The sequence below is a fragment of the Ochotona princeps genome, chromosome 3, assembly GCF_030435755.1.
Source record: "Ochotona princeps isolate mOchPri1 chromosome 3, mOchPri1.hap1, whole genome shotgun sequence".
Lineage (NCBI taxonomy): Eukaryota > Metazoa > Chordata > Mammalia > Lagomorpha > Ochotonidae > Ochotona > Ochotona princeps.
In genome coordinates this window covers 27,509,679-27,531,459 of record NC_080834.1, presented here as the reverse complement: position 1 = coordinate 27,531,459, position 21,781 = coordinate 27,509,679, and the positions used below count along the sequence as shown (strand labels likewise).

Here is a 21,781-nt window from a genome sequence, read left to right as displayed (position 1 = left end):
ACTCCCCAAGTGAGTGCAACGGCCGGTGCTGCGCCGATCCGAAGCCGGGAACCAGGAACCTCTTCCAGGTCTCCCACGCAGGTGCAGAGTCCCAAGGCATTGGGCCGTCCTTGACTGCTTTTTCAGGCCACAAGCAGGGAGCTGGATGGAAAGTGGAGCTGCCCGGATTAGAACCGGCACCCATATGGGATCCCGGGGCTTTCAAGGCAGGACTTTTGCCGCTAGGCCACGCCACCGGGCCCAGGAAGATCTTCTGTCCAATGATTCACTCCCCAAGTGACCACAACGACTAGAACTGAGCCAATCAGAAGCCGGGAACCAGGAGCTCTTCCAGGTCTCCCAAGCAAGGGTCCCCAGCCTTTGGGCCATCCTCGGCTGCTCTTCCAGGCCACAAGCAGGGAGCTGGATGGGAAGCGGGGCTGCTGGGATTAGAACCAGCACCCATATGGGATCCTGGCATGTTCAAGGCAAGGACTTGACTTCTTCCAGGCTCCCACATGAGTGCAGGGACCCAAGGACTTGGGCCATCCTTCATAGCTTTCCCAAGCACATTAGAAGGAAGCTGGAAAGGAAGTGGAACAGCCAGGCCATGACATTGAACTGGGGCGTCACTCACTCTAGAATTTCTGCTCATCAGCATTGCAGTTGCCTTTTGGTCACGGAGGAAATGAAGGTTGCTGACAAGATTTTTTCGCGAGGGGAAAAGCAAGCAAGAGGTCACACTTTAAGTTCTGCCAGGAAGTCATAAAGACCACAAGGCTCATAGGAACTGCCACATTCACTGTTCAAGGAGGAGTCAGCCACTGAGGGGCGAGGGTGGAGCCACACCCCCGAGCTGCCCCTGAACCCAAGCGTGGGACGGAGCTGTGCTCCGGGGTAGCTGTGTGTCCGGCCAGCCTGTGCCTGTGCAACAGCCGAGCTGCCCTGGAAGGGGCTGGCAACAGGACCCCTCGGCAGAGGCTGCGTGCAACTTCTGAACAAGGAGGGCGCCCTCCTCCCAGCACCCATGAGCAGGATGGCTGGTCCGGCAGCCAAGCGTGTGGGGAGCTGGGGTAACGTTGAGCCCTCTAGATTCACATGGTGGCAGTGCCAAGGTGGGGTGTGGGAGTCACAGCAGGGGTCTGCCTTGTGGTCTCTGGGCTCGGGGCCCTGGAAGGTGCCAAGGCAAGCTGAGGCACGGGTCGCATGGGCTGTGGGTGTTGCGGAGGCCAGCACGCAGCCAGGACTGGCCAACTCTACAGGGAGGCAGTGCAGGGGCAGAGCCCACCTGCGCCCCGCTGTGGGACTGACCACAGACTGGCCATGCCTTGCTCTGAGAGACGCTCCCTTTATTCCCATTTTGAGCGACAGGGAGCCAATGCCAGTGGTGCCATGGCCCAGGCCAAGACACTCTCCCTGGAGAGTGCGGAGTTACTGCCCCCAGCATCTTGCCCAGGGGTTGTAGAGAGCCCATTCGGGCTTGGGGGCTACCGAGACTCCCTCCTTAGAATGGGACCTGCTCCGTGTGTGGCAGGGAGGGGGCGCCGAGTCAGGTAGGTGACATGAGGCCTCTCTCTCACCTGTGTCCGCAGAGCAGCACGAGGAAGTTGGAGGACCTGAGCAGGGACTGTGACACAGACGTGGCCAATGTCTAAGCTGCACAGGATCCAACAGCAACGGAAGCACAGTTCTCCTCGCTCCCTGCAGCACCCCAATCAAAAGACGACTTTCTTACTGCCCATGGACCAGACGTTTGTCCCCATGTCGAGGGAGGTGCAGTCTTCGCCAACCTGGCTGGAAGAAGTGAAGGTCCCTGCGGCCTTCCCCAAAGACTCCAGCTTTCTGAGTTTGAGCGAGCAGCAGACCCCAAAGGTCAAGGTGGGTTGGGGAAGGGACACCTGGGGAGGAAGTACCCAGGCTGTCAGCCCACCCCAGGGGACGCAAGCACAGGTCCACCCCCCGTCGTCGCATGGCTACCGGCCCTGGCATCCCCTACCCCACTCACATCCAGAGCTCAGCCAGGTCCTGCCATGGCAGCAGAGGTGGCAAGGGAGAGAGAGTGCCTGGAGACTTCCAGTCTGTGTCTGGCACTCCTCCGGCCACCAGCACAGCTCCAACCAACCGTGCCAGCCTCAGGCTCAACCCCTCTCCTCCCTCCGGCTGCGAGCTTTCGCCCTTGGAACCCCTTCCTGCCTGGCTTCACTCAACTCCTCCTGCTGAACAAAAGGAAGTGCTAGTGTGTGCCTCTACCCACCTCCTGGCACATCCTGCCCGCCCCCGCTACAGCCAGCAATGCCCACCTGTCCCATGCCTCTCAACCGCCATGTGTTCCGTCTCCTCCAGGGGCCCAAGTGCAACCTGTACGCCGTGTACGAGCAGAAGGTGCGCCCATACATCGACCTCATCGACTCCCTGCGGGCCCTTGGTGTGGAGCAGGACCTGGCCCTGCCCGCCATCACCGTCATCGGGGACCAGAGCTCTGGCAAGAGCTCCGTGCTGGAGGCTCTGTCGGGCGTGGCCCTCCCCAGAGGCAGCGGTACGTGTGGTGGCCAGTGGGACCCCATGGCCAGTGACAGAGCCCCGCCAGCCACAAAGCACCCCAGGGATGGCAGAGTTTGGGATGCGAGGGGCAGGGTCCTTGCCCCTCCCTGTCTCTCCCCTTGGTGGGCTCTGTGGGACAGTGAAGCTGGCAGGGTTTGGAGGAGGCCTGAGCTCTGTGCACACAATTGTGTTGGCCGTTTGCACAGCTGCTGGGCCGGGTGACGCCCACCAGGACACAACATCTCCTGCAAACACGCTGAAGGGGGTGTGGAGGGGGAAGCTGCTGACGCTGGGCATTAAAGAAAACACAGTTCACGGGGAAGAAAGAGAGGGTGGACGCTGCAGAGGGCTTAGCAAAGGGGTTCCCAGGGGTGCAAGCAGGGGAGGGCTCCCCAGGGGAGTGGTCTCTGCAGAGAGAGGCCTGACCCCTTCACTCTGGCTCCTCACGGGCTAATCCCAGGCAGACTCAGAGGCCTGGGGGTATTGGGCCCCTCAAGGCTGCTCCAGCCTGAAAGCTGCAGTGACCCCAATAGTGGTGGGAGGTCAAGGGGCTCCAGCCAGCCCCAGCACATCCTGGAGCCTGGCCTCCTGGGCACCTGCCAGGTCCCACCCTGCCTCGCCCAGGCCTCCTTTGCAGCAGCAAAGATCAGGTTCAACAAGGTGCTGCTCGGCCCAGAATTAAGAAGACCAGGAAGAGATGCTTGGTCCGAAAGGAGGCTTAGAGTGCTGGGGACCTGTCTCAGGAATCATCACCAGGTGTCCTCTGGAGCTGAAATTGAAGAAGCAGCCGTGGGATCAGGCGTGGAAGGGGACGATCAGCTACCAGGGAGTGCGGCTGACACTGGAGGATCCCTCGCATGTGGAGAGAGAGATCCGAAAAGGTGGGGCCCTCATGACATCTATAGTTCCTGGGTCCTGAGCACCACCCACCACCCAGGCAGGGCTCAACCTCCCTGCTGGCATCACTTCTCCCTGCCCTGCTGCCCCACCCTCACTGCATACCCAGGGTTCCCTCAGTGCCCTGGCTCGTCCCCGTTGTCCCTACTCTCTCTGCCAGCTCAGGGCTTCCATTCTTGCCAACGAGCATGCCGTGTTCCCTGTGGGCTTGTCCCACCCAAGCCCACTGCCTCTGTCCCTCCTGCCTATTGCCTGCTGGTTCTTTGGACTTTTGCTTGTCTTCCTCTGGGAAGCTCTCCCAGGTAGTCCCCGGGCCAGCTGGGATGGAGAACTCTTGCCTTCCTCAGTCCCTGCTTCTACCTGAGCTACAGCCCATGGCTCCCGGTGCAGCTCCGCAATTCCCATTCTCATAGGCAGTGAGTGAATGAAGCTGGCTGGGTCTTGCTCTTAGCCATAGCTGAGTACCAGGAAGCTCCACTGCTGTTGGAGTCCACGGCCAAGCCCCACGGTGCGGACGGGGGGACCTGGCGCCCACCCCCTGCCCGTCCCCAGACTGCCTGGCCCAAATGCTGGAACTGCCCCCCAAGCACCGTGGCGTTTCCCTCCCTGCTCCCGCTCTGCCCAGCCCCTGCCCCCACATTCAGGAAATACCCCAGAAGACTCCAGCAAGGAGCCCAGCTCAAGGCCTTCCCAAACAGTACACTCCCAAGTGCAAACTTAGAGGTCTTTAGCCAATCTCTGGCATCTATTCTCTATACAGAACACCTCTCACCAACACAACCCCAAAATACAGAAGCCCCTGGGACCTCTAGATTGCAAATCCCTAGCTTCCGGGGCGGGGGCGGAGCAGCCACAGCTGTCTCCCTGCTCTGATGCATCACTTAGCAGGCCCTGGGCTCTCCCCGCCAACCCCACCCTGCTTCTGCAGCCCAGAATATCATCGCTGGCAGCAACACAGGCATCAGCCATGAGCTCATCTCCCTGGAGATCACCTCGGGCGAGGTGCCTGACCTGACCCTCATTGACCTGCCCGGCATAGCCAGGCTGCCCGTGGGCAATCAGCCTCAGGACATTGGCAAGCAGGTGAGCCTTTCTGGAACTTGGCAGGGGGATGGCGGGCCCAGCTGAAGCAGCCCCCCATCCTTCCGGCACCCAGAGAGGCGCCTGTCGGTCCGCGTAACCAGCCAGAGATGGCACCCTGGCTACAGGGACCAGGGAAAGGGAGGCAGCAGGAGCAGGCCAGCAGGGCAGGTGGACTGGTAACCTGTTCCGGGATGCCATGCACCATGCCCCATCCTCTGGCTGACTTGGTGGGGCACGTGACTGTATTTCTCCCACCTCAGATCAAGGCACTCATCCGGAAGTACATCCAGAGGCAGGAGACCATCAACCTGGTGGTGGTGCCCTGTAACGTGGACATCGCCACCACGGAGGCGCTGAGCATGGCCCGGGAGGTGGACCCCAATGGGGACCGGACCATAGGTGAGCGAGGGCACTGCTGTGGCTGCGCGGAATCAGGGGGTGGGGTGGGGTATCCCTGGCAGCTACGATGGAGGGTGCCACCTGCCCAGGTGGTTGCTAACATCTCTGTGGAAACTCTGACCTACCTCTTACCAAGAGGCAGCTGGTCCCCTTGCTCCCTGTGAACCCAGTAGATGCAGTTTCCAGTAACTGTGGCAGTGCCGTTCTGAATTCAGCTACTCGCTGAAGTCCTGAGGTCTACACAAGCAGACAACTTGTGATTAGAGAGAAATGAAGATGCGTGCTCAGCCATGGTTCCAAGTGCCAGGCAGAGGTAGACCAGATGGCCAGACCTCACCAACCCGTATGAACAGAGACAAGACAGGTGTTGGGGTTTTTAATAGAAACTAAAAGCACAATGTTGCACACGCAGAAGTGCAAACTTTCAACCCCAAATGGGGGAGGTAGAGAGGGTGACAAAGGTGGGGAGGACAAGAACAAAGCAGGAGCCCCCCATGGTGCAGAGGATGGGGGTACGGGGAGGAATGGGGGTCCGGGGAGAGAGGGGGTACAGGGCAGGATGGGGCCCGTACAGGAATCCCTGGCAGCAGGAGCAGGTAAGTAGTATTCCAGGGAACTGCTGGGTGGCTGACCCTGGTGTGGTTCCCACTGCCCACGAGCCTGGCACACATACCAGGTGAGTGAGGCTAAGTGGGCGGGCTCGAACCAACACAGGGAGAGGAGGGGCCAGGAGACGCTGCTTGGCCGGCAAGCACAGGAGGGTCCAGCTACAGAAGGTCCCTGGCAAGGCCTGACCCCAAGAGGAGCCCAGGGCCCTGGCAGTGCCCACGCCTGTGGGCGCAGAGCCAAGCCTATCATTGCCTCCTTTTGCCCTTCTCACAGGAGTCCTGACCAAACCAGACCTCGTGGACAGGGGCACCGAGACTGGCATCCTGCAGGTAATGCAGAACCTCACGTACCCTCTCAAGAAGGGCTACATGATGGTGAGGTGCCGGGCCCAGCAGGATATCCTCAACAATCTGACCTGTGCCGAGGCGGTCAAGAAAGAAATGCACTTCTTTGAAACGCATCCATACTTCAGGTGAGCCTGCCGAGCCCTGGGCAAGGCTGCGGCACGCCTTTTCTTTCTTAGGTGAAATATCTTTTTTAAAGTTTTTTTTTTTTTTCATGAAAAGGTTTAGAGAAAGAGTTCTGGTTCACTCCCCAAATGGCCACAACAGTTGGAGATAAGCTGATCCAGAGGCAGGAGCTTCTTCCGGGTCTGCCTTGTGGGTTCAGAGTCCCAAGGACTTGAGCCACCTTCCACTGCCATAAGCAGGGAGCTGGATGGGAAGTGGAGCAGCCGGGACTCGAGCAATCATCCTTATGTGGGATGCCAGCATCGCAGACTGAGGGTTGACACCAGCCCCCAGGTCTCCCCATTCTTATAGATGAGGGAAAAAGGCCAAATGATAAACAGACAAGTTTGCAAAAAGATCTGGAAACTTCCTGAAGCCCGAGTTTGCCATTGTATATGGTCCATGCAAGCGAGAGCCCCTCTTCTCCAACTCCTCTGCATAGTGATGGGTGCAGTTTCCTTTCCAAGAAACTGCCCTTGGTGGGGGCCCTGGCACTTCTCTTATGGTATCACACTTCTCACGCCCCCACTTCCTCCGGGAACCTCCTGTGGCTTGACAATGAGAGCGGGTAAGAGGGCAGAAGTCACGGCTGCTCTCTAGAGACGTAGCAGGCTAACGATGAACCTGCCTAGGATGTGAACTTGCTGCCCCCTCCCAGGACCACACGCCACATTCGGATTCACAGAGCCTGTGGTGTGATGCCCGGCAAAGCAAGCACTGGGTGGACCCCGTGGCAATGAATAAAATGCAGCCGAGTGTCGCTTAGCCATGGGGACATACCCTGGGAGATGGAGAGATGCTACCGCTTTGTGCACCCCATGGAACGGATTCGCACAAACTAAACCGGCCCCAATGTTATGGGGCGTCCCAGACCAGGTCTGCCTGGTTTGCACTGGCGCCCTCACTACCTGCTGACTTGCTGACTTTCTCACTCGCTCCAGGCTTTGCTGTTGGCACCCACAAGCCTCTGGGGGCTGAACATCCCTGCCGTCCCACAAAGCCCCGGCCACCCAGCTGGGCCTCCAGGACTCACGCATGCGCACCTCTGTTTTCAGAGTCCTCCTGGAAGACGGGAAAGCCACGGTGCCCCGCCTGGCCGAGAGACTGACCAGGGAACTCAGTGTGCACATCAAAGTGAGTGTGCCGCCGGCCTCCGGGTGTCCCTTAGTGTGGAGCTGGCACAGGTGCCCACAGTGCACACTGGCATGGGCACAGCACGCTGAGACAGGCGGTTCCTGGGAAAAAGCAAACCAAGAAGCTAGCAATCAGGCTAGCAGTGTAGACGAGTGACTGGGGCTGTAACGCCTCCTGGTGTAAAAGCTGCCATCCCAGCCCCAAGCCTGTGAGAAGTGGCCATTGCGAGATAATCATCTCACATATTAGCCACATAAGCAACATCGCCATGCCCCCATTAATGGAAAGGAACTGGCAGCCCGAGTCTTGCTAAGAAGTGGGGTACTCCAAAATATTTATTTGGAAGTCAGAGTTACAGAGAGATACAGAGAATCTTCCACCCACTGGTTGATTCCTCAAGTGGCTACAATCAAGGCTGGAGCAGGAGGCCCCTCAGCGCCTCGCATGTGGGTGTAGGGGCCCGAGGACTTGAGCCATCCCCCACTTTCTTCCCAAACACATTAGTAAGGAGCTGGATCAGGAATGGAGCAACTGGGATTTGAACCAGCGCCCCCGTGGGATGCCGACACTGCAGGTAGAGGCTTAGCCTGATACACCACAGCACCGGCCTTCCCTGAACATCCCTAAGACCCTGCTGCACAGCTCTGAGCCAAGTCAAACAGCAGGAACCCAGAGCTGGGTCGGCCCCTGTGTGCTCACACTTGGAGTACACACATACCTGCTGCCGGGCATGCCACACTGGGGCTCCCCCAGCGCCCCTGGCTGCGGGGTCTCACCCCTGCAATCCCTTTGTGCAGAGATCCCTGCCGCTGTTGGAAACTCAGATAACAGAGCGCTACCTGCAGGCCACCGAGGAACTGCGCCAGTATGGGGAGGACATCCCCAAGCAGGAGGTGGACAAGATTCTCTTTCTGATTAAGGTGCGCATGGCCTTGGGATGCTCGGGGACCCTGGGGCACCAAGTCCTCCTGCTGTGGCCCCAGGACCTGGAGGACCTCCTGGCGCCTGTGTGTGTGCCCCTGAGACTGCCCAAAGCCAGCCCTGCAGAGACCGCCACAGCTGGGGCTCAAAAGGACTAGAAATGGAATGCATCTCCAAAGGGCCTGTCTTGAATGGCTGCCAGGGCTGCAGCAAATAGCCAAGCGGCTGTGGGAGAGGAAGTGTTTGCGCCCCTGCTTGAACGGGCCCTGCACATGGCAGGGTTGGGGCTCCCCAGCTTTCCTGCCTGTGCTGGAACTAGGAACCGCCCCCATTCTGCCCACAGCTGCCCAGCCCCTGGGCACCCAGAGAGGGAGGTGGTAGAGTGTAGCAGGAAGAGGTTCCTAGTTGCCCCTCCTGTGACAGCCGGATCTCGTTTGCAGAAAGTCAAGTTGTTTAACAAGGACATTGAGAAGTTGGTGGAGGCGGAGGAGCTTGTACAAGGCAAGGAGACACGCATGTACCACAAGGTCCGTGAGGAGTTCAAGACCTGGCACGGCATTCTGAGCACCAGCATCCAGCAAGGTGGGGCCTGAGCACAGTGTGGGGACGGCATCCAGCAAGGTGGGGCCTGGCTCCTACAGGCTGATGAGCACAGTGTGGGGACGGCATCCAGCAAGGTGGGGCCTGGCTCCTGCAGGCTGATGAGCACAGTGTGGGGACGGCATCCAGCAAGGTGGGGCCTGAGCGCAGTGTGGGGACGGAATCCAGCAAGGTGGGGCCTGAGCACAGTGTGGGGACGGCATCCAGCAAGGTGGGGCCTGGCTCTTGCCCCTGCGGGCCGATGAGCGCAGTGTGAGGATGGCCCCAGCCACCCCATCCCAGCCGCAGAGCCCACTGCCCCCTGCCCAGCATCCAGGTCTTCCAGGGTCAGGAAAACACCAGTGGAGTGTGGCTTGTTCCATGCTTGCCCGCGATCCTGGTGGCTGGCCGTTCCCTGGGGCCCAGACCTCTTCCTGTTGCCCCGAATCCCATGGAGACAGGCTGAAGACTGTACAAGAGCTTCCTGTTTGGCCTGGCCCCACAATAACTGGCAAGTTCACCTGCCCAGACGCCAGCAGTGTGTGATGGGTGTGTGTGTGTGTGTGGTATATGTGGTGATGGGGGTGTGTGTGTGTGTGGCATCATGTGGTGTGTGTACCTGTTATGTGGGGTGTTTGTATGTGTGTGCTGTGTGCTATGTGGTGTGCTGTGTGTATGGTGTGTATGTGTGTGCTATGTGTGCTGTGTGGTATCTGCAGTGTGTTTGTATGTGTGTGCTGTGTGGTGTGTGTGGCCCCCTCCCCCTGCAGTCCTTGGGTGCGGCCCCCAAGGGTCTCTGTCTGAGCACGGCAGACTCCCACAGGAACTCAGCTGCAGAGGGGCAGGTGAGGGCTGCGGCTGCACTGCCAGGCCCCGACAGGCACTGCCCCACGTGCCCGCTGTCGGCAGGTGAGGGCTGCGGCTGCACTGCCAGGCCCCGACAGGCACTGCCCCCGTGCCCGCTGTCGGCAGGTGAGGGCTGCGGCTGCACTGCCAGGCCCCGACAGGCGCTGCCCCCGTGCCCGCTGTCGGCAGGGAGACACTATAGAATGAAGCAGATAGTTTTGTAAAAGGTTTGTTTTCCTGTTTCAGTGAAAAGCAGCATCCAGGAAGAAATCTCCAAATATGAAAGCCAGTACCGGGGAAGGGAGCTTGCTGGCTTCATCAGCTACAAGTCCTTTGAGAGCATTGTGCAGCAGCACATGGAGAGGCTGTTCAACCCTGCCCTGCAGGTGGTCCTCAAAACCAGTGGTGAGCCCCTGCCTGCTTCACGGGGCCCAGGGTGGCTTGGAGCTGGGGAGATGGCCCCGCAGCCTGGGCCCCACGTCTTGTGTACAGCTCCCAGCAGTGTACGAAGAAATGGTCCAGGGCCCCCCTTGCCGAGAGCTCAAGGCAAGAGGCAGGGCAGGAGGTGCCCCTGGGGTGCAGCCCTTGCCCTGATCTGGGGCGCTCTGCTCTGCCTCATCTCACCCGCGTTCTCTTCTTACCTTGGTTAGAAATTGTCCATCAGGCTTTCTGTGAAATGGCTGTTAAGCATTTCAGCGACTTCTTCAACCTGCATCAGATGGTCAGGGTAAGTGCCTGGGAGAGAGGCTGTGGGTTCCCCACAGTCTCATCAGACACACCCTGCTGCCCTCCCTTGGGTCGGCAGGTGGGCTGGGCGAAGGCTGGCCGGGGACTTCAGCTCCCAGAGTAGCCAGGAGAGCGGGGACACCCTGACCTCTTCCACCTGCCTGACATCAGCTGTGGGGCGGGGCCTTGCTCTGAGTGACAAAGGGAGTTTTGGACTGTACCCAGGGACTCAGGGTGGGGACTGGTTCTGGTGTCCTGGTCAGCGTTGCTCCAATCTTGGGGCTTCCCTGGTTGGCTGCTGGGCTCCCCCATCTGCAGGCTCGCTGCCCTGGGGCCTTCTGCAGGGCTGGTGCCCGCCTGGGCTGGCCAGCCTGGGGGGCACGCAGGACGCTGCTGCGAGCCCAGCACCTCTCTGGGACCTGCATCCCTGCTGCGTCCAGGACACAGCCTCCTGTCCTTAGTCTCTCCAAGCCCCGACCTTGACCCTCCAGTCCCCAGGTCTGTGTGAGACCCAGCAGGCCGGCAGGCAGGAACTTCGGGGTGGATTCAGAGGCTGCCATACAGACCTGCAGAGCCTCCCAGTTTGGGGGCTGCCTGGCTGGGCTCTGGTGAGGGTGTCCCTGGGCTTGGAAACAGCAGCCAGCTTCTCCCACGTCCTCGACAGGTGGACAGCAGGCAAGAGAGCTATCAGGGACTTCTGCTTCCACCAGGGCACCACCACGAGGGCCCACACAATATCACAGCGTCCCAAAGGCCCACCCTCTCCCCTCCCTGGGGCAAGGATTTGGGCAATTGAGGAAGGTCACACACCATGACCGTGTGTGTGTGTGTGTGTGTGTGTGATGTGAACCCACTGTCACACCATGTCACCCACGGTCACACCCCACCCTTCTCATCCAACCAGAACGAGATCGAGAGCATAAAACAGGTGCAAAGGGAGAAGGCAGAGCGCATGGTGCGGCTGCAGTTTGACATGGAAAGACTCATCTTCTGCCAGGACAAGATCTACAGCGCAGTTCTCCAGAATGTCCACCAGGAGGCGTCGCAGCCCCTGGCGAAGCCAGCACAGATCCTCCCCATGGCCGTCCTGGGGACCCCCAGCAACCCACCTGCCATCTCCTGCAGGAGTGAAATCGCCACCCACGTGGAGGCGTATTGCTTGGTGAGCCGCCCTGCTGTGTTCTCAGCCTGCCCACCTTACCTCACCCACAGCCTTCCTGGAAACCTTGGAGCCGCTGTGAATTCAGCTCCCCACAGCGAGCGACACCTGCTCCGGAGCACCTCATACTGCACGTGCGATGCTTGCATTGCAAAGTCGCCGTCCCTGGAGCACAGCAAGTCGCAGGAAGCAGTGAGCCACGCTGGCTGGAATCAGCCGCCTGGGCACTGGGAAGCCATGAGTCTCCCCAGCACTGCCAGCCTCCCTGTCCCCACCCCGGAGGGATTGAGACTTCCTTCCCGGATCCCAGTGCCCTCCACTCCCCCCTTTCTGTGTCTCTACTCCGTCCCAGGTGTGAGACTGCACAGGAAAACACAGAAAATATTAGAGATTAATTTATTTTTATTTGAAAGGCAGATTTACAGAAAGCAGGAGAAACAAACAGATCTTCCATGTGCTGGTTCACTCCCCAAGTGGCCACCATGGCTAGAGCTGAGCTGAGCCAATCAGGAGCCAGGAGCTTCTTCCTGTTCTCCCAGCAGGTGCAGGGCTCCAAGCAGCTAGGCCATCCTCTCCAGCCTTCCCAGGCCACAGGTAGGGAGCTGGATGGGAAGTGGAGCAGCCGGGACATGAACTGGCGCCCATATGGGATCCTGGCATCACAGATGGAGGATGAGCCAATATGTCACAGTGCCAGTTCCAGAAAAACACAGTATCTAAATTATGAAGCAGAAAAATAAATTAATTAAAGAATTTTTTAAAAAGAGAGAAAAAAATAGAAAAAGATTGTGAGGAAACCCAGCTATGGTTCCCTTTCCACACCAAACCGAGCAGGTGGAGTGGCCCTAACCATGGGGTCCAGCTGCCAAGCCACCTGCCCTCATCCATGATGCCAGGGGCCAACAGGAGTGTTTGCAGTAGACGCCTCTCACCCCACTCCCTCCCACTAGGGGACCCAGAACACTGTGGGGAGCAGCAGGAGGAACTCCGGGGCAGGCTGCTCCCCAGCAGGCAGCATGAGCACACTCACAACACCCCAGGCGCCTGGACTCACCAGGGAACCCCAAGGCTCGCTGGCTGCAGTCTCCATCCGGACCCCAGGGCCAAGACTCCACTAACCTGGTCTCATTCCTCACAGGAGACCAGCAAGCGCCTTTCCAACCAGATCCCGCTGCTGGTTCAGTTCTTCATCCTCTGGGAGAACGGCGACAACCTGCAGAAAGCCACGATGCAGATGCTGGAGAAGGACAAGTGTGCCTGGCTGCTGCAGGAGCACAGCGAGGCGGCCACCCAGAGGCAGCAGCTCAAGGACAGGATCTACAGGCTTACCCAGGCGCGCAGCAGGCTCTGGCAGTTCTCCAAAGCGGGGACACCCTGAAGGGACCCCGGGGCCTCCAGGCAGCACCCTGAGCGGCATGTGCCACTGGCTCCTGCCCTCACGCGCTCATGCCACACGCACTGCCCAGCGTGGGGCTGGGCAGGCTCCCAGAGCACAGGGGCCATTGGGGTGGTCCTTAGCAGCTTCAGCTGTCACTTTCAGGGATGCAGGGGGGTACAGAGGGAACCTCTTCCCACAGTTGCAGCCCTGGAGATTCCCAGGCCCTAGAGGCACCTGTCCCTCCCTCTGCCAGCCACATTCCCATGGTAGGGGCCTCTGTGACATCCCATAAAGGAATCTTAACAAGGCAAAGCGTTTACCGAACTTGGAACTTCACACCAAACCAGAGGCCCGCCTGGGGGGGAGGCTGGGTAATTGCGTTTTCTTCTCCATGCTGTGCTGTTTCTCAAAGGTCAGGCAATAAACATTTGTGCTTCGCTAGCCTGTCACAGGGTTGGAGGTGGAATGCGTGCCTGGAAGGTGGCGGGAGTGCCTAGAGGAAAAGCAGCAGCCTGGCTCCTGACCGCAGAGAAGTCCCTGGTGGACACCCATGCAGCAGGCGGCGTGTTACCTGCTGGGCTCCCATGGCAGAAGCTCCCGGGCGCCCACGCGCAGCCATAGACGCAGGCTTGGCGGCACCTGCCCTGAGCTGGCTGCCCGGATCCCTGCCCCACCACCCCTCCCACAGCCCTTCCCTTTTCTTCCGGGTGAACTGGACTATGGGTAGGTTCTTTTCCACTCCAGATATTCTCTTGTAACAACAGTCGGAACTGGAGAAAATACACAGCCATTCACGCGTGCTGGAGAAGAGAAAAACACAAAACAAAACCGCGTCTTTATCCAGGTAGGAGAGAGGCCCCTAAGACTGCGCCTTGGTGGAGATGGAGAGCCACAAGTCCTACCCGTGCAGGGTAGAAACCAGAGTAGGGGAGGGGAGGGTTCTCAGCAGGGTTTGAGGCAGAAACAGCAAGGAAGGAGGGGCCCCTAATCAGAGAGGGGAGCGCGCTGAGCATGCACCTGATAGGCACACAGTTAAAGAGATGGCATCCCTAAACATCACAGGCTGCCTGGGCACACCACGTCACTCAGAAACCCCATCCCCACCTTACAGCTGACCACACCTCACTCATTCCCTTTAAGGCTCCGACTGCTCCAACTGCTCCGACCAGCAGAGCCAGTAACGTGGACAGGAAGAGGGTCTGGGGATGAAGCTCCAACAGGAGACCAGTGATGGTGGAAGTCTCTCCAAAGTCTCCCTTTATTGCTCCTTCAACTCTTCTTATATACTCTTCCCTCCAAATCCTACTTTAGCCAGGATATTGGATACAGATGAGTCCAATTAGTCTAGGTGTTTTTAGCCACAAGCCTAGTTCCTGCCCAGCCCAATGAGCGCTAATCAACTCCTTAGCCCACAACAGACTCCACATGCAGTGCCCCTGGAGGTGAGGGCCTCCACCCAGAAATGTGGGAACCAGAATCCAGGGTGCAACAGCCAACAAGCACCTGTTCGCTGCCCCCAGCACTGAACCGGTGACCCCTGGCCCGGCGGTCAACCAGTGACCATGGCTTCCGTCAAAGCTGACCTCAACTGCGCAAGCACATGGTGCTGGGATGCACGTGTGTTGCCTCTGGACACTTCAGGAGCTCCGCAGGAGCCCACCACCCCACATCCTTCTTGTGGGGGCATTTGTAGGAGCCAGCCTTGGCACCTGGCTTTGGAACAAGGAGCAAGGATGAAGGAGGGGCAGGCACAGGGGGCACTCAGTGCGGCCGCTGCAGAGCCAGAAGGGCTATCGCTGGGCTGGAGTCTGGCCTTAGCTGTTCACCAGAGCACCCGGGCCTGGCAGTGTCCAGCACCGCGGAGGGCCCAGAGTGACAGGAACAAGGCCCAGGCCACTGTGTGGCACTTCTGGTCCTCTCTCCCTGTGGGGAAGTAGAAACTGGGTGGGTCTGTGAGCCGCAGACCCCTGCTGGGCTCCGGAGCCACCTACACCCATGAGCCCTCTGGGCAGCCCCTGGCTCTGGCACCTGCTGCTCGGCTCACCTGGCACCTCAGCAGTCGGTGCTTGGTCTCACTGTGGACCACAGCGTCCAGCATGAGCCAGCAGGCAGCGCAGTGTCTGTGTCTAGTGTTAAACCGCGGGGGTTTAACATGTATGGGCCCCAGGAGTCGCCGCCCGAAAGCTCCCAATAACCAGGTCAGAGGCTGCAAAAGCAAGAGGGATTTTATTGACGTTCGCGAACAGGCTCCCACTCCGCAAGGAGAAGAAGCCCTGATGTCCAGGGGTACAGGCATTTTATACTGCGAGCTCAGCACACTTGCTGGGTTTGGTACAAATTTTATGACCTTAGTCTGGCACCAGCTCAGGGCCCTCCAGCCTCATTTCCTCGGACTAAGGAATTTACTTATCAGGAGATAGAAACTTAGGCCCTCTTCCCATTGTCAGGCCCAGCATGGCCATTCCCCTACCTTTAATCTGATCTCGCCAAGCAGGCTACAGAAGCAGAAAAAGCATTAACCCTTACTTTTCTCTTTCATTCCCCCATTTTCTTCTTGTGAATTTTAATCTTAAAATTTACTAAGGCATTGGGTATGGCTCTTCCTGTTGCTTTAAAGCTTGATAATGTTGAGTTAATACTAAAGCTTGGGTGACTGAAAGTCGGTCCCGAACAAACTGCTGTAGCCGATTAAAAATACAGGGGCCGACCGATATCACTATTAATAGTCCGGTGAGGGGGCCTAGAAGAGGTAACAGGTACGGTAAAAGACCGTTCCATGCCGTCCATAAGGGTGTGGAGACAGCCATAAAATTTGCACAAAAGGTGATAACTCACTTCCGAAAGACCCTTTCCATTCTCCAGTAATGGCCACATAAAACAGCTGTCTGGGCCCTAGTTTACAAATGCTGCAACTAGAGTAGCATGCAGAATGTACAGAGCTATAAGCAGTTTGGTTGCATTCTCGAGGGCATTCCTCATTGGGCCCCAGGGAACTCGGCCTAGGCTTTGGAACACAAATCCACTGGCCGTTCTCCACACCATTCCTGTGAATGGGAAGGTAGGCTATCTCACTCCCGCAGTCTTGTTTATGTGTTGGTGATAACCCATCCGGAACTATCCTACTCCTCCTGCACACCCACAAGGTTGGTATTTCTGAAGAAGAATGTGTGCCGTCTGGGGATTATCAAGCCCTGCCTGAGCCCTATCATTTAAAATCACAAAGTATCACAGGATAAAAAAATGTTTGTACAATAATAACAGGCATCATATTAAAACAAAGTCTAAACTTTTAAAAGTCTTAGCTTAAGTGGATTCGGGAACGTTGCACTTTCCAGGCTCCATGCAGTGGTTCTGCAGCGGAGGGGGAGTCAGTTGGATCCCGGGGCGGTGCCCTCTTTACATGCGACGCATGAATCCAGGCGGAAATGCTGTCCATTTTCAAGGCGGTGGGAGTGGTGAGAAGGACGGTCTTTGACTGATGTCTCCTCACATACACGAGGTCACCTTCCTTGAAGGGATGTGGGCAAGACGGCACTTCTTTGTCTCGATAGACCTCCGCAAGGGGCTTCCAGATATGATCTTGCACCACACGGAGCACCTGGTGATGAGTCTGTAAAGCGGGAGGGTTAGGATACAAAACCGGGTCAAGGCTACACAAGGAAGCCGCGGGAGGCGGGTCCCATACAGCATTTCAAAGGGAGTGAGTCCATGATGGGCCGGCGTGTTTCTGGCCCTAAAAAGCACCTTAGGTAGGAGCTGCACCCAGTCCTTAGCGCCAGTCTCCAAAGCTAATTTGGTCAAGGTCTCTTTTAAACTTCTATTCATTCTTTCTACCTGTCCTGAACTCTGGGGTCTATAGACACAATGCAATTTCCAATCAACCCCCAAAACCCTGGCCATCATCTGACCTACCTGGGAGACAAAGGCCGGCCCGTTGTCAGACCCAAGTACCTGTGGCAGTCCAAACCGAGGGAATATTTCTTCCAAGATCTTCTTTGCCACCACCTGTGCCGTTTCTTTCTTGGTGGGGTACGCTTCCGTCCACCCAGAGAAGGTGTCCACAAAAACGAGAAGATGCTTACAACCGTGCATACCTGGACGGACTTCAGTGAAGTCTACTTCTCAACACGTTCCTGGACGATGACCCCGTGTTCTCACCCGGGGGCGGGGGGGGAGCTTGAGTCTCCCTGCATTTACCTGTGTGCACGGTTTGCAAAGATCTACAGTCTCTTGGACTAAACCAGGCAGATGGGGAATGTGGAAGGGGCACTCTCCTTTAGTTAGTAAGGCAAGCTCTTTTCTGCGACTCAAATGTGTAAGTTGATGTAGATGCTTTACTATTTTCTTTGAATTTTTAAGAGGCAGAGCGACCTTATCTCTGCACTTCCAAGTCCTTGTGAACAATGGTCTCTACCACGACTAAAGTCCGAGTCTCTTCAGCTGCCTGTTTAGCGGCCTCGTCTGCCAATTGGTTCCCCTCTGCTATTGGATCTTGGGGCAAAACAATGCTTGTAAGAGTCGTTTAATCTCATCTTTGTTCTTTATCTCTCTTTTTTTTCCGACGTCAGTAGTCCTCTCCTCTGGTATTTTTTCTCTATGTACATGCGCAGTAGCAAAGGCATAGCAGCTACCAGTGTATTAGCCTTTTTTCCTTCTGCGAGCTTCAGGGCCTGGGTTAGGGCTATCAGTTCTGCCTGCTGAGCCAAAGTGCCCGGTGCCAGGGCACTTGACCAAATAGTCTTTTCATTGTCCACCACTGCGGCCCCTGCCCACCGCTTTCCATCCACCACATAACTATCCCCATCGATGAACCACGTTACCTCAGCATCTGGCATGGGTTGATCAGAGAGGTCCTCTCGTGTTAGTCAACACGGAGTGCTGTGCTTCCGTATCTATCAGGAAGGTGACTGGCTGTCCCCCCACAGGTTAAAGTTCCAAGGGCCAGCACGGAGGTCATCTTCTTGGGGTTCCGTGAGTTCTTGGGACATTCTTGGGCCCAATGTCCTTTTTCTTTGCAGTAAGCACACTGAGCTTGGCTCAACCGGGGCGCCTTTCATCTCCCTGGTTGCTGATCTACCTCCCTGTTTCTGGTCTACCATGCACTACGGTGGCCAGGATTCAACTTAACTCCTGATTACGCCTTTTCTCTCTCTCGTCCTCCCTCTCTTGCAACTTTCTTAACCTTTCTATTACGCCTCTATTAGCCTTTCTAAAAATCCTGCAGGGGTCTCCTCTGCCCCCTGTATTACTGCCCTTACCTTGGCCAAATTGGTGGGTCACCTTCCGGAGCCCTTGAGACCCGCTAACAGAGTCTGGCGGTAAAGACGGAGACGCTCCCTACCGGCAGGCGTGTTGTGGTCCCAGTTCGGCGGATTGAGGGGAAACACAGCATCTATTTCATTAGGGAGTTGAGTCGGGTTCCCATCAGCTCCAAGAACATTCTTTCGGGCCTCCAAAAGTACTTGGTGCCGCTCCTCTGTAGTGAGTAGTGTCCGCAAGAGCTGCTGGCAATCATCCTACGTGGGCTGATGGGTTGGCAAAATAGACTCAATTAATCCTGTTAAAGCCTGGGAATCCCGAGAAAGAGGGTTATGGGTTTTTCCTTTGCCATCTTATGATAGCCATACTCCTGTAGGACAAAATATTTTAACAGCAATGTTCTTTTTAATAATTGTCCTTTTATAACCTTCTCACCAAAAACACATTCTCAGGCTTGCAACCATCCATCTGCCAATTCTCTGGATCTACATTCTGAAACATTTAAAACTTCAAACCAAAACATTTTCTAAATAAAAACAGGTTAAATTTTAAACACAATTGATTTAGGCAATCTTCAATCATCTTTCATACATAGCCAATCTACAAAAATATTTTAAAATGCAAACCCTCTTGGAAACCAGAAGCAGTTACCTCCTTTCAGCTAATTTGGGAACTTTCCCCTTTTAAGAATCCCAATGGCAAGGACAAAGTCCAAACTTTTCAAAGCCCTGGCTCCAAGCATGTCCCTCCCTTTTCCAAGCCCTGGAGCATCTTCTTATCTTCTGTTTTGTTGAGGGAATGGAAGAACTCCAGTTTGGCTGTTGTCTTAGGAGGCTGCCTAAGTATCTGTTGAACCTAGTCAGCAGGTTACTCATTAATAAGATGAAAAATAGCTTAGAAGATGTTAAAACACTGTTGTTTTTTTTTTTGACAAGAGATCAAAGCTCAATTTTAATTCTATTGCTTTAAAGGTTAAATACTCAGAAAATGTACACAATATAAGCAATTTTACCACACATCCTTTAAGAATTCGTTGTCTTTCTGTAAGGCAGTCTCAGAAATAATACTTCTTTGTAAATAAGAATACAGATAATTTTAACAAGGATTAATTTTGTCATTAGAAGACTATTTTAACCAATAACCATAAACATTACTGTACACTCTTTGGAACCTTAAAATACTCATTTACTTTAATAGAACATGAAGCAACAAACTTGGCATAATTGTATAATACTATCACATTATAATTAAATTATCCAAATTTCTCCTCTATCTTTGAAAGGTCCAGGGATCCTGCTGGACATCCCAAAGTCAGAAGGCTTAGTTCAAAGTTTTGAAGAACTTAAAGGTTCAATTGAGTTTAACAAACAAGCCTTAATTCAACGGAGAGAAAGAAAGAAAACATTTTTCCGGCTAGAAAGGGTTAACAAAGTCAAACCTCTCTCCAGTAGGGAATGGTGGAGGAGTCTGGTCCAGCCAGGTTCTGCTAGATATTCTTTCAGAAGAGAGATTTCTCACGCATACATTCAATTTAAGAATAAAAACAGAATTTACTCAAGACAAGGACAGGGCTATTGGAAAAAGTGGACTTTAATCAATTTCATCATTAAAAGAATATTTATACACACATCACTACCAACACAATCCACAAAGCACTCTTAACGATAGTCACACAAACCGCTAAGCAATCACCAAGCAATCCAGACACACCAGCTCTCACTCGGACCGGTCCTTCTCACACACCTGTTTTAACTGCTTGGATAATATCAGGATTATAACTGCCTTCTTTTGGCCAGCCCACGTTGAAAGTGGGCCATCCTGCAGAGCAGAAAGTCTGCCAAGATCTTTTAACCTGGAGGGAGAGATTGTGAGCCCTATCCTTAACTTTTAGTCCAAGGGTGAGGAGTCAAACTAAGGGGTGTCGTAAGGCACCTGCTTACCTCCACAGATAGACTTCGGGCTTGTCCCCGGACTTCTGGCCAATGATCAATTGTGAGGCTCAAGGGATTAACCAAAGCTTGTCCCATTATCAAACTTAAAACACTAAACACAATGGGCAGCAACACAAAAACACACAACAAACTAACGAAAGACAAGACAATCGCGCGATCAAATTCTCCTTCCAAATACAAATTCCAAATACAAATGGTCGGAGGGGCACACTGCCTCCACACAACCTCCGGGGACAAGATAAACTCGCTCTTCCCCGGTTCCAAACTAGTCCTGGAGCATCCTCCAGGCACAAACTAGTCCTGGAGAGTCCTCCAGGCACAAACAAAATTCAAATTCACCGGTGTACCAAATAATTACAAATATCAACACAACACATAACAAACACACACACTACATGAACCGGCCGGACTTACCTCCCTCTGTCTGGTCAGAGCGTCGAAAGACGACCCCCGGATCCCCGGGCGAGCCCCCAAATGTTAAACTGCGGGGGTTTAACATGTATGGGCCCCAGGAGTCGCTGCCCGAAAGCTCCCAATAACCAGGTCAGAGGCTGCAAAAGCAAGAGGGATTTTATTGACGTTCGCGAACGGGCTCCCACTCCGCAAGGAGAAGAAGCCCTGATGTCCAGGGGTACAGGCATTTTATACTGCGAGCTCAGCACACTTGCTGGGTTTGGTACAAATTTTATGACCTTAGTCTGGCACCAGCTCAGGGCCCTCCAGCCTCATTTCCTCGGACTAAGGAATTTACTTATCAGGAGATAGAAACTTAGGCCCTCTTCCCATTGTCAGGCCCAGCATGGCCATTCCCCTACCTTTAATCTGATCTCGCCAAGCAGGCTACAGAAGCAGAAAAAGCATTAACCCTTACTTTTCTCTTTCACTAGGAAGGGAGGTGGTGTGCAGGAGGGGAGGGCATGGCTGTGTCCGTGGGTCCCTCTTACCCAGGGCACTGGTAGGCCAGTGGGGCATCGTGGTTATGATCTCTGAACCCTACAGACTCACTTCTGCTGGAAGTGCCAGAGGGCAGCTGGCCCCATCGGGAGACATTTCCAGAAGGTCCCAGAGCTCCTCACTCCAAGTACCAGGTGGATACCGCAGTGCCCCCCCAACCACAAAGTACTGTTCCCCAAAACCCGCGCTGGGACTCAGTATGGGGTTGTGTGAGGAGTTAGGCTGGGTAGTAGGCAGTTAGGGCATTCTGGGTCCCCAAGTATTTTCCCACAATGTCTCGCATTCATCAGAGCATCAGTCTCTTCCAAGGGACAAGGGCGACCTTATCACCGGCCATTGTGCAGGAGGGCCTCAGGCTGGTCCCCTTATCATAGGACTGCAGGAAGTAGTATTCCTATTCCCAAGGCCTGGAATGTCCAGTGTCTGACACCTGTCTGGTCTTTTGCCCCAAAGCCAGATACCAGGGGGACCAGGAATTTCCTTTTGTCCTTGGAGAGCCCCTTTGAAGTAAATCTTTAAAAGGTGCTTTCCCCACCATTAATATGGGTCATTTTACTTTTCCTCCTGCCACTATGGCAGGGGGTAAGGGTCCTTTCTATCTCAGAGCCCCCCATCCCGTCACTAGGACGGGAGCCTCTTTTCTCAACTTTTCTAATAAATCTTGCTTTAAAACTAAATTGTGTCCGCAGGAAAATTCTTTCCTGCGAGACAAGAACTGAGTTTGCTGCCGTATTGGGGTCAGAAACCCTACAACGGTGATACTGGAGTGAGCGGTGAATGAGCTCCCAGTGAAACTAGTTTGGGTGGGGGGCGGAATCTGCCCTTAGGACGGGTTCCAGCAGAGAGCAGAAAACAA

The 21,781-nt window shown here is 55.4% G+C and overlaps 1 protein-coding gene across 1 annotated transcript; it reads left to right on the top strand.

Moving 5' to 3' along the window:
* The first annotated feature begins 1,535 nt into the window (after positions 1-1,535).
* LOC101519387 (interferon-induced GTP-binding protein Mx2) lies at positions 1,536-12,880 on the top strand. Its single transcript, XM_058661601.1, has 13 exons — positions 1,536-1,857; positions 2,323-2,515; positions 3,264-3,401; positions 4,346-4,500; positions 4,761-4,899; positions 5,782-5,980; positions 7,073-7,151; positions 7,949-8,071; positions 8,513-8,654; positions 9,744-9,902; positions 10,148-10,224; positions 11,128-11,385; positions 12,521-12,880. The coding sequence occupies exons 1-13, from the start codon at positions 1,627-1,629 to the stop codon at positions 12,758-12,760; spliced, it is 2,133 nt and encodes a 710-aa protein (XP_058517584.1). The 5' UTR covers positions 1,536-1,626; the 3' UTR covers positions 12,761-12,880.
* Positions 12,881-21,781: the final 8,901 nt, after the last annotated feature.

Bases quoted from the DNA above. Each gene is read 5' to 3' on its own strand.
- LOC101519387 (XM_058661601.1), top strand. From the start codon at position 1,627: ATGTCTAAGCTGCACAGGATCCAACAGCAACGGAAGCACAGTTCTCCT. The intron at 4,501-4,760 runs GTGAGCCTTTCT...CTCCCACCTCAG, and splicing joins CTCAGGACATTGGCAAGCAG to ATCAAGGCACTCATCCGGAA. The intron at 9,903-10,147 runs GTGAGCCCCTGC...TACCTTGGTTAG, and splicing joins GGTGGTCCTCAAAACCAGTG to AAATTGTCCATCAGGCTTTC.